The sequence below is a fragment of the Adiantum capillus-veneris genome, chromosome 7 (genome assembly GCF_014529385.1).
Source record: "Adiantum capillus-veneris isolate H3 chromosome 7, ASM1452938v2, whole genome shotgun sequence".
NCBI lineage: Eukaryota > Viridiplantae > Streptophyta > Polypodiopsida > Polypodiales > Pteridaceae > Adiantum > Adiantum capillus-veneris.
The window spans coordinates 23742250-23754607 of NC_140937.1; the positions used below are offsets into that span (position 1 = coordinate 23742250).

The following is a 12358-nucleotide window of genomic DNA, read 5'->3' on the forward strand; positions in this document are numbered from 1 at the left end:
TGATTAACACCACATGAATGCCACTAACCTCTATCCTCCCTAATATAATCTCATCACTACGAACTGTTATGATTTCACCTCTGGGAGTGATGGTGCCCAATTCAGTAGCAGTTTATTTTTTGATTCTCTCCTAATTTGCGATGATGGCTTTGCCTTTGACAGTTTGGTGGACAAGCGGGGTTGAGGTGGCAGCTCATTCCTCTTGGTGGTATCCATTGTTGGTTGGCATCATCTCGGCTATTGAGGTATTTTCCTCTAGATGCGGTTGGGTGGCTCTCAGTTTAGCCATTCACTTGATCGCAATGTGTAGCTAGTTTATGAGAATTTTGGTGTAATATGGTCTTTTGTTTCAACTTTGTTATGCTTGATTGGAACCTTGATGCCAACTCGGTGGGAGTAGGGCTACTTTGTAATTCTTTTTTGACATAAATCTACTATACTCACTCGAGAAAACATATACATGTACAAATCTCACTACTCGCTCCACTTCATTTTCTTAGTGCGAATCTTCCACGATTCTTTTGCCCTGCCTTTGCCAGCCTCTCACATGGGCCTCGTCATGCGCATGCATCTCAGAGAGCGTTGCGCCCTCCCTTGCTTTGCCCAGTCATGCAACTGCCTTGGTTTGGCCACGCGAGATCCCCTCCATTAAATTGTACGCTACTCCCCCTTGTCCACACACACACATGCAGATTGCCTAAACGCTCTGCCTACCCTTGCTTTGTCTCTCGCGTCTTCCATTCACCTGCATTTGTGGGTACTTCCGTCATTCAAGCTGTCAGCACATTGTCACCCACGTTTTCTCACCTATGAGAGAGAGAGAGAGAGAGAGAGAGAGAGACTCTTTGCTGCCAAACCTCCACCTACAGGCCCTCCTCTGTTGTGCCGTCTCTCTCTCTCGATGCGCCGAGGTTGCTGTGTGCTCGTCCGCCTAGCTTCGTCTGCATGTAAAGTTGTGAATAGCTAGGAATGAACAAAGAATAAAAGCAATCTCTCTCCTCTCTCCATGTCTTCTCCACATGGCGGAACACAAAAAACAACAAAAATTACCAAAACACTATTGCAAAATACGCCTCAAATTTCAAAAATTCCCAAAGCACTCCCAAATTCCCAAAATGCCCTTAAAATTTTTGAAAATTCCCAAAATATCCCTTGATGTATTCCCAAAATCAATATAAGATGATAGAGTTAGAATTTGAGTTGGTTATCTAGGCTTAGGAGATGAATTGTTTGATTAATTTTAGACATTATTGTCGTTTTTGCAAGCCAACTTGTGTCAAATTACGTGCTAGACACTCAAAAATGGTTACAAGCATATTTTTGCAATTTTTGAAATTTGAGGGGTAGAGGGGTAGTTTGAAAATTATCCTTAAGTTTTAGTAAGAGACAGAAACATCTGATGGCACTGGTGCATGGAAAGAGGTTTTGTTTTGTTTTTTCCCCAGGTCAAGGGATATTTTGGTAATTCTCCCTAAGTTTTGGTAAGAGAAACAAATACCTCCTGGCACTGCCTCGTCACTATAAGGCACGGCTCTAGGTCAGAGGGGATCTAGGGCCCGAATTTGGGGATGCGAGGCGGCTTTAATCTCCGTCGTCGGATCACAAAGTGAACCAGGGGTGAACTAAGAGTGGGTGAACTAAGGGTGAACTAGGGGCGGGTAAGCTGGGGGCGGGTGAACTGGGGGTGAACTAGGGGCGCCTAAACTAGGGTATTATCATGTGCCATGCCAACATGGACAATGATGCGCGCTAACGTGGTGGTAGGGCATTCATGTGGCAACCGAGACGTCCTAGGTTCGACCCACACCCTGCGAGGTGAGTGAACTAGGGGTGAACTAGGAGTGAACTCGGGGTGCCATTTTTGCCCCGAGTTCACCCTAGTTCATTGCGTCATCCGACGGTCGAGATCAAAGCCGCCTCGCGCCCCCAAATTTGGGCCCTAGATCCCCCCTGCCAGAGCCGTGCCATATAGTGACGAGGCTGGCACTGGCACTTTGAAAACACTTCCCCCCCCCCCCCCCCCCCCCCCCCCCCCAAGCCAAGGGATATCTTTAGATTCCATCTAATTCAAACGTTGGGACTACCTAATAATTATTCACTTTGTAAGTATTTCTATAGATATTTTCTTCAAAAAATCTTGTACTTGACATCTGATGTCAAACTAAGGAGATAATTAAGATTTATGCCAAAACTTTTGGTATATTTGAGAATTTATGATTAAAGGCCAAAATATTTTATATTCGAAATTTATATTTGAGGATTTCAATTTCAAGGGTATATTGGGAATTTTAGCCCAAATTTGAGGGGTATCATGGAAATTTTTAGATTATTGAGGTGTTTTGGAAATTTCCACAAATTTGAGGGGTGTTTTGGTAATTTACCAATTTTTTTTGTGGGGGGGGGGGGGGGGGGGGGGGGGGGAGGGGGTTGTTTTGGTTTTGGGGTTGAGCACTAGAATTTGTACTTGTACTCGAACCGTATGGCTTTTCCATCCATTTCAAGCTAGTGCGTTTTGAGCTTAATTGAGTACCAAAAAACATGAATGATTGCTGCAAGCTTCTCATACTTGTATGTACCATAGCCTTTTATATTCGAAGCAAAAGCATGCTTTGAAATCATTATTGTGAAAATGATGGAAACATCAGTATAAAAGAATCATTGTGTTCTAGTCTCTTTGTTCCCTTTTAGATATCATAATAATTTTGGCCAAATTAAAAAATCCAAGCATGTGGAGGGAAGACAAAATTCTTGGCCATTCCATTGTACACATTTTTCAATCTTTTGTCCTCTCTTTTGGTTCCCTTCTTTTAATGTAGGCATGCTCCATATGAATAAAAGAGACATGCTCAAGCCAGATTCTCACCTTGCATTCTTTTGTGACCCAACGGTTGAAACTCGTCCTTCCAAATGTTTATCAATCATGACAAATTTCTCTTTTTCTTGAGGGACAACTCCATGGGAGGACTTTTGTTGTTCACTTGAGAGGTTCTAAAAGTGACAAGAAGGGGCTTTGCTAGGGCATAGATGGATGTTGCTCTGCTAGATTTTTGAACGAGCAACAATGTCAGTGTGTCGTACGGCTACATACAAGGACACTAGTACTAGGGGCCAACTTCAAGGGGGGGGGGATGGACAAGATGAAAAGGGTGAGATGGGTGTATATGTGTATATTTGGTGTAGCTTTACATAAAATCATGGGGATCCTTGCCTTTGTAAGGTTTTGTCCCCAAGGAATGTGCACATATCATTATTCCAAAAGGCGAGAAAAGCCCCCAAAGTCTTGAGAGATTCTATACCCAAAAGTAAGGGCACAAGTTGTCTAAAAGGTAGTGGGTGGCGTTGAACTCTAAGGGGATGTTTTACAAGCTACAGAAAAAAAAATCCACATTGCATGCTAATTCTTTCAACACATGCCATTTCGAAAACAAGAAGCAAACCATAGGTTTAGGTTTTAGGGCCTTTCAAAGTCTATCTACGATCAGTTCGATCGATCGCACATTAGATCGACTTTTAACAACATTTTTTGAAGTATGAAATGGTTCTCCCTTGCAACGTCCCAAGTTTCACTATGCTCTACATTAGATTGAGACGTTTTGCAGTGAAACAATGGAGAAACGTTATTGGTGAGGGTGGTGCTAGCCTCTAGGCCGCCCAAGTGAGAGACACTAGGCTAGTGGCCTTTGATGAAATGCTTGCAAGTGAAGCTTGCTTAGGCCCTTTCTTGGGATGGCTCCGGATATGAGTAGGATGGGAATCCATGCAAAAAAATATGCAAAAGGGGTGAAGGGCCAGGCCTCGAAAGTGTCAACATGGGAGTGAAATGATGGAATCAAGGGCACACGCTTTCGCCACAGACGAAGAAGAAGAAGAAGACGAAGATGGAAAGCGTGTGCAGAGCACGAAGGCCACAAGAAACCGTGTGATGGCTTTTGGAGCCCAACCTTTTAGACTTTGGAGCCAATATGGTTGGTTGGTTAGCGGCGCAGTTCGGTGGTATTGGGTGTGTGTGTGTGTGTGTGTGTGTGTGTGTGTGTGTGTGTGTGAGAGAGAGAGAGAGGAGTGGGATGCGCAGGCTTTTGCCAGCCTTCGTTCGAACGCTGCTGCATTGCAGCCTTGCTAGATGGGTGATATGTGGGTATTTTCGAAATACCCACGTGAAACGACTTTAATTTGAACAGGCCAGTAGGCCTAGGCCCCTCCCAGGCGACAGCTGGACGATGGACCTTCACCCCCCAGCACTCCACCCGTGTGCCTCCCAAAAAAACATTACTTTTGTTTTCAGCCCTCTAATTTGTGCAAATTCCCAAAATACCCTCAAATTTCAAAAATTACCAAAATATGGTTGGATTGTTCAAGATTTTCTAATCTTTATTTCGTTTTTACAATCAAGATCCATTTTTGAGTGCTTAGCATGTAATTTGTCACAAATTACCTCACAAATTGGGCAATTTTGTCTAAAAATAATGAGAAAATTTATCTCCAAAGCCTACCTAACATACCCAAATTCTAGTTTTAGCATCTTGTATTGATAGAGAATCGGTCTTCTTATGAAAAGATACAAAATTTTTCGTCTTTCAAGAAATTTAATCTATGACCAAGGGTACTTTGGGAATTTTGGAAAAATTTAAGGGCATTTTGGGAATTTGTGACAAAATATTGAGGGTGTTTCGAGAATTTTTGAAATTTGAGGGGTATTTTGATAATTTTCCCTTGTTTTTATTCTCGCAGCCCAAAAAAAAAAAGAATCAAGATCAAGCCAAATCAGGCTGCGCAAATAATTTTGGGTCTCAAATTTCAAAAATTTCCAAAAATTACTTTTGTATCTATTTTGGTTGGATTGGTCACGATTTTTGAATTTTCGAACCTTTTTGACGATTGAGAACCCACCATTTCGAAAAATTTAAAAACCTTGCAAAACACTTAAAAGTCAAGGGTAATGGTGCAGGAGATGAAAAGCCTTAGGATTTCCCAAAGTCAAAAGTCTTTATGTTCTCTATATAAATATAAAAACGTTTCTTGTCTACACGATTCATTTCTTCTCTTTGTAGTTCTTTCCTACCCATTTATTCTTTCATTCTCCTAAAAGTTTCAAGAGAAAGGAGAAATGATTAGACAAAAATTGCCTAGAAAGTTTCTAGTTAAATTTGACAGTGTTCCACACGTTTCACATTCTGTATACAAGTTCGGATCATAGGGAATGAAAGAGATTGGGAAATGCAAAACCTCTTTGAAATAAAAGTTTGAGTGGAAAGCTTGGAAATGGTCCATGAGTAGCAGACTCTCTAAGTCCCATACCAAGGGTATTTACCAAATGTTAATTCTTGAGGTTGATTGGTTCGGCCCTTTCAACAAGCAATGGAAGAAGCAATGGCCGTAGGCTTGATGGGTAGAGGTCACAAGGAACATCTGGAATCCACAATGGCCTCATTTTATGAAGATATTTCTATGGAAGGTACTTTGGAGAGCCTTACCAAAAAGTGTCAATATTCAAGCGCATGGTATTGGACCCGATAGATGTTCAAGGTGCAGATTGTCTATCGAGGACTTCGGACACCTTTTCATGGAATGCCTGACTATTATAGGCTTTGTAGGAAAGATGTGCAAACGGATACAAAGGACATGGAAGTAGGGTTTTTCAAGAGGGATTTGTGTCTTGGTGACAAATAGTTTTGAAGTTTCGCACTGCTAATTTGTTCTCAAATTGTCAGATATTGTTTCTTCAGTAATATTTGGAATTTCAAGAATTGTCGTATCTTCGATAACGACCTCTCTGTGGCTAGCTTCTCATAGATTGTACAAGAAAGCAAAGAGATATTATGTCTAGTAAGTAAAGGTATAGCTTGGACGATTGGCTTAGGGCAACCCTCGCCGCTTGGTCATGCCCTGCGCAATAGTAAGCTACTAGATACTTGTAACTAAGCTCGATTGTAACCCTGTGTCCCTCAAAGCTCGGCTTGAGCCTAAGGCTGATTTGTATATCTATTGGTGACTTGCAATGCAATCACTTGCAATTTTGAGTTTTGAAAAAGATGATGTAAAGGTTGGCCATTTTTTATGAGTTGGAGTTTAACTAAAGTGTTAAATTTTACGATTTAATATGTTCGTAAAAGGCATGCCAATTTAATTTCAATTAACTTGTTTCTTAACTGGAGGCCATTTTAATTTCAGTTAACTTGTTTTCTAACTGCCTCTTCAAGTGGGACAAAGCAAAAGGGAAAAGGGAAAAGAGCTAGGATCCATTTGCTGTCTTGGATTTGTCTGGTTGGATTTTTGTCAAATTTTGTACATTTTGGGACAATGTGAGATGCTAGAAGATATCAAACTCACGTCCCTAGACACCCATACAAACACTTAAAGGCTTAGTTCAACTGTGCCTCACAAATGTACCTAATTCTCCATTAAATTTTTTATAAAAAACAATTGTAGCTTTTCATAAGAAGACCGATTGTCTATCATACAAGAATCTGCTAAAACTAAATTTTGAATTGGTTGTTGTCTGCTTCTGAGATGAATTGCTTTATTATTTTTAGATATAATTGCCTTTTTTTCAAGGTAATTTGCGACAAATTACATGCTAAGCACTCGAAAATGGATCTCAATTTTCAAAAAGGAATAAAGATTAGGAAATTTTGAACAATCTAACCAAAATAGGTACAAAGGTATGTTGGGAATTTTTGAAATTTGAGGGGTATTTTGAGAATTTTCACAAATCAGAGGGGTATTTTGCCACCCGTCGACGCCAAATTCACTCCCTCTTTTGCCTTTTGCTTTTTCAAGTGAGGTATCTTGGTTGATTCCCCTTAATGAGATATGTGTGCCTACCTACTTGCAAACATGCAAAATCAGAAGAAAGCATGGTGTTGGACTATGCATGAGGCTTAGTTATTCAAATAGTACTTGATTACTACGGCTTGCTTGTGCATGCTCTTAATATGAGCTTGAAAAGGTGAAGCGTCATTGAGAAGGTGCCATGAGACCATTAAGGCAAGTTCAAACTGCCAGAGTGCATGCAATACAAGTTTTTGCCACTGTTGGGATAGCAAGAGGGCCTAACTGGTTAGATTGAATGGCTAAAAGGTTATTTGGTTGTGCATTCAAAGCCTTCCCCATGATGCATGCTGAAAAGTTGATTTTCAAAGCAGATTACCAAAACACGCCTCTAATTTGTGAAAATTCCCAAAATACCCCTAAAATTTCAATAATTCCCAAAATACCTTTGTATCCATTTTAGGTCCCACCATTTCAAAAAAAGTAAAAAAACCTTCCTAAACACTTAAAACGCAAAAGTGAAGGCAAAAGCCGTAGGATATTGGTATTGGAAAGTCAAAAGACTTTATGTTCCCTATATAAATACAAACATGTTTCTTGTTGCATGATTCATTTCTTCTCTTTGTAGTTCCTTTCTAGCCATTTATAACCTTTCTAACCATTTATAACTTTTCACATGGCAGGCGTTGATTGCGGCTTTTTGTTGGCCGTCCATTTGTCTCAAGATTCTCGTGTTGGGCTTCCAATTGTCGATCCCATCTCTCCCACTTCATAAATACCTTGTGCCACTTAGCGACCAAGGTGGCCCTACCCCTCGAACACTAAAGGCTTCCACACACTTTTCAGCATGCATCACAGGGAAGGCTTTGAATGCACAACCAAATAACCTTTTAGCCATTCAATCTAACCAGTTAGGCCCTGTTGCTTGCTATCTCAACAGTAGCAAAAACTTGTATCGCATGCAGTCTGAACTTGAGCTCTTGAAGGTAGAGGATGGGCAGTTTGACCCGCCCTTAATGGTCTCGTGGCACCTTCTTAATCAAGCCTCAAACAAGTCAGTTCATGCCTCCTATTCCAACACTTTAAAAAAAAACAAGGGGCAAGATTAGTGGTATGTGCATGATTGCCAGTAATGAGTGTGCAATTCCAACATCTACTATTTTTCCCCTAAGACATCACAAGTTGCCCCTAATACTGGGTTGACAAACTATCCGCCACATAGTTTCTTCACCTTTAGTTCGACAGATTCTTCTCACCTTCCTTCCCCCCTCTCTTTCGTAAGGATTGACCACGTAGACCTTGTTGTTTGGCAACAAGGTGACTTGGTAATCATATACTAACCAACACCTTTAAGTGTTTGTATGGGTATCTAGAGACCTAGGTTTGATATCTTCTAGCATCTCACAATGTCCCATAATGTACACAATGTTGATGAATTCTGTAACAATTCGGCTCATTTTTCATGATCATCATGACAAATGGCCTACCTTTTACAAACATATTAAACCGTATAACACTTGAGTTGAACTCGAATTCATAAAATGGCCAACCTTTTCATCATCCTAAAAGGACCCCAATACAAGTAGGGAAAACCCCCAACTTAAGGCCACCTAAGGGAGGATGCGTCGTTTCCAAAGGATGCTGCACCGTTTTCGCCTTGGAGAGGTGCGTATAAAAGTGGAGCAGGAACCTATACGCAACAAAAATTTGAATCGCGACAGAGAAACACAGATGCAGAATGGTGACAAAATGCGAATTGCTTGCATCAAAAATTACAACGTAATGTGAACCATTGATGGGCGTGAAAGCAACCGTTGAGCCACGGGGGTTTGAACTCCTCATCAAACGGCCAAGATGCATAGTCTGGTCTTAAACGACCCACAAACTAGCATTTCCTTGTCTCATTGATGGTGAGAGTTTATACTTATCCAGACAATAGTTGCGTCCTCCTTTCCGAGGGTGGCTTTTTATTGGGTCTTTACCCTACATAAAGAGATGTATATATTTATCCATTTTATGCTCTCTCTCTCTCTCTCTCTCTCTCTCTCTCTCTCTCTCTCTCCTACACACACACACACACACACACACACAAAAAGAAAAGATAACTTATCACAAAAAGAGGAAAAATAGTATGCTAAATATTTAATTTCAAAAGAACTTAATCTATAAGATCCTAAAATGAATCTTATTATGGCTTCATAAATCTAAAACGATATCAACTTATAAATAACCACGTCACTCATTATTGTCTTGAATAGTTCTCAGCCAAACCTCGTCATGTGTATCCTATTGGAACTAGTGTAAGCAATCACTACATATCAAGCCAACTCAAAGTAATGATACTGTTGAGTGACAAGAAAATATAATACATCAAAAACGCATCATCACTTTGCATTTACCTAAAATATTTGACCCCACCGCATAGTCCTTTCTTCGACAGGCCAAATGGTACTAGGCTCATTGGACTACTACTACTACGTACAATTTATGCTTCAAGAGACTAGCTTGGGTCCACATGCATTGGGAGTCAGAATACCAAGAATGTATGCCCCAAAAAAACCAAGTGTTAAACAAAAAATAGCCTTTCCAAGACTTTGTAGTGTATTAGCGGACCTTCAATCACTCATCCATAACATACATAATGGGACATCAATTGGTACTGAGATTGGTACCGTGGCACTTGGAGTAGTACATTGTTGTTTTGCACACTTATTTGTGAAGATTAAGTCATGAGATCAAAAACTACTAAGAACATGAAGACAATAACACCTTATGTAGATGGAGGCTTGCTTTTCCTTGTTTTCAAGATACAATACATTTAGAGCACTGAGGAGGAGACACCAAACGTGCATGTGCATACCTAAGCTAGTATGAGAGTATAAAGGGGAGCAAGTTGTAAGTGTTTTCATGCATGGATATCCCATACGCACACGACATGATGACTAGGCCTAAAAGTGCCAAACCCTGATGCAAAAATGGGATGAAGCAACAAATCAAAAAACATTGAATGACACTAGTTTGTTTTCATAGCTAAACGTTCAAGTGTCCTTTTTTGAATTATTTTCCAAGCTTTATAGTAGAAAAGGCATGAACAATCCTCACTAGGGATTATATATTGTTTTATTGTTTTAGAATACCAACGTGGACCTTCACCTTGTTTTTTAAAGAAAATTGTCTAGTGCTTCAAGAAAAAAGACATTTTTGCATCCCCTGCGGGAAAGCATGTGCTTGATGAGGATTTGGAGTGACCATGGCACATGCCTATTGGATAGAGTTCTCCCTACTTCCTTCCCTTGTGTTGATGGTGAAAAAGAATGGTAATTGCTTATGCTTGCAACTTGCTTTAAAACAAGGTAGCAAGTATCCACAATTATACTACAGATGTAAATATAAGGAAGCGTACAAGTAAACAATTGTTTGGAGGTACGCAGTTTACATAGATTTTATCAATTTGGAATAGTTGTTCGGAACTTGTTGCTCCTTAGCATGGTAAGCATATACTACATGCACTTGTTAAGCAAGTTGAACATGTAGTTTAGGTCGGCCAATTATGCATAAACACAAGGCCATCCTCCTTGATTAGTCACCATGACATCTAACATTAAACCAAAGAGCAAATTCTAGGTGACTATTCTTTGACCTAGAAGGCATACTTTGCACCTCAACTTCCAAACCAAAAGATAAACTGCTATGTGATTTGGTTCCAGACACATGAAAAAGAAACGCATAGCTAAAGAACTTCAACCAAGTCAAATATGAACCAACGAGTATGTCCTACGCTTTCCGAAAAAGAAATGGAAAGGAGAATCTAAGCAAATTCTCTCTCTCTAACCAACGAGTGTGTCCTCACTTTGTTTGATAAAAAAAGCTTCCACAAGCTTTTAGCTCTGTATAAATTCTGAAATGGGTAAATAGGGTGTAACAAGGTACTCTTTTGGCATGTCAAAAATGCCCTTCAGGAGAAGAAAGAGATGCGTACAAATTTTGTTTTGTGCCTTCGTTTAGTTAGACAACGGGTCCCTTCATTAAACGGCCGCATTGATTTTGTCTACAATTTGTTGGCACTGCCTTTCAGCACAAAGGAAGGGTGTATGCTAAAAGCAATTTACAGCCTGTGTGCACGGGCATTTCACATGGTTTTTTTTTTAATATATGCCATGAGGCTGTGCGTAGCAACTCTCTCTCTCTCTCTCTCTCTCTCTCTCTCTCTCTCTCTCCTCTTTCAGAAACCCAATGCAGTCGTCCAGACGCCTTGTTTTAAAATGCCTCACACCTTGATAGCTTCTACGATTTTACTCCCTTAATCCTGCCAGACTCTTCTGATGAAAGGAAGCTACACAGAGCATGTAAACTACTTCAAAAGTGGGGTCATACATATGCATTAGCCTGCCTCTGATTACCTGTAACCTCATTAAAGAATGAACACAACCAATTGAATGAAGTGAAAAAATACAAAAATTGTGTCATATGAATGACAACATAAAGTACAGACAGGCCGGCTACTCCTAAAAGCCTGAGGTTACCTTTTGCGACCAGAAGGACTACACAACCGACAAAATCTCACGAGAGCCATCAGTGTTATTGCTCTGAGCATTCAGCATCTCTTGTCTATAGGGACACATACAGTCGGGTGCCGGGTACGTATAAATGGAAGCACTCGACTTTCGAAGCTCATGTCCCTTCAAATCACTATGCCTCCGCATGGCCTGCATTTGCTTTGTGAATGTTTCCCACCTGCAATACATGAATCAGATACTGAAAAGCCCAAAATCACTGCCGAGTACTCTCAACAAGTCAATTTAGAAGTACAAGATTAATACCTTATGTTTGGGTTGTCCAATAAAATAGCCAATTTTCGCTTGTCTGGCTTAATCGTCTTGGAGTGACCCTTGTTTAAGTATCGCCTATGCCCAATTAGGAACTGTGGAAAGTTGCCCCCTTGCGTGGTAACAAAAACTTCACTGTGGAGGCAGGCAGTATAATCTAATGCTGCAAGTCGAGAAGAATAGTTCTGCATTGGAAGGGCAAGCCATCATCAGACTATGGATTCATTGCAAACAAGATACAAGAGCGATCTGGGATAAAGCTTTTGCAACACGAGCACTTAAACATGCAAACTAACAGCTACAGAAGCAACTGTTGGCCATCATCTTACATTACTACATTTATTACTCTCACATCTATCAAAGTAAAACCAGCATTATGTCACTTTCTAATCTAAAAATTAGGGGTGAGGTAGTCTACATCAGGAAGTCTAGAGTCTGGACCAAGATTCCATCTACACGCCCCCTTTCAATAACTCCTGCAAACCAGAACAAACTGCAACACCCCCATCTGTCCATGGAGAGTAATGTGCCCAAAGCAGCAGCTATGACTTCAAATCCTCAAGCAAATATTAAGGTGCAGAAATGTGCCCCAGAATCATGAAGTGTCAGCCTACAGCTTCCAATAAAGACTCATGACAGGACAACGTGTGTTACTCCACATTTGACAGCATGTTCCATCGGTCGTATGCATCTTTGGTTCAGGCAAGGCCAGAACAATGTCAATTTAGAGTGAAACACTTTCTACAGCCAGTCAGTATACCTAG

The 12358-nt window shown here is 40.5% G+C and overlaps 1 protein-coding gene across 5 annotated transcripts in view; it reads right to left on the reverse strand.

The window, feature by feature from the left end:
• Positions 1-8178: 8178 nt before the first annotated feature.
• Positions 8179-12358, reverse strand: part of LOC147453557 (O-fucosyltransferase 4-like) — a 58782-nt gene continuing 54602 nt past the window's right edge. For 4 of the 5 annotated variants that reach the window (XM_086515725.1, XM_086515721.1, XM_086515724.1 and 1 more), the window contains 2 exons: positions 11589-11779; positions 11180-11502 (listed from right to left, as the gene is read on the reverse strand). In XM_086515725.1, the coding sequence (XP_086371851.1) occupies positions 11310-11502; positions 11589-11779 (384 nt within the window). In that variant the 3' untranslated portion in view covers positions 11180-11309. Of the gene's footprint in view, positions 8752-11179; positions 11503-11588; positions 11780-12358 lie in introns of those variants that run through there. The other variant, XM_086515722.1, reaches the window with a different exon arrangement.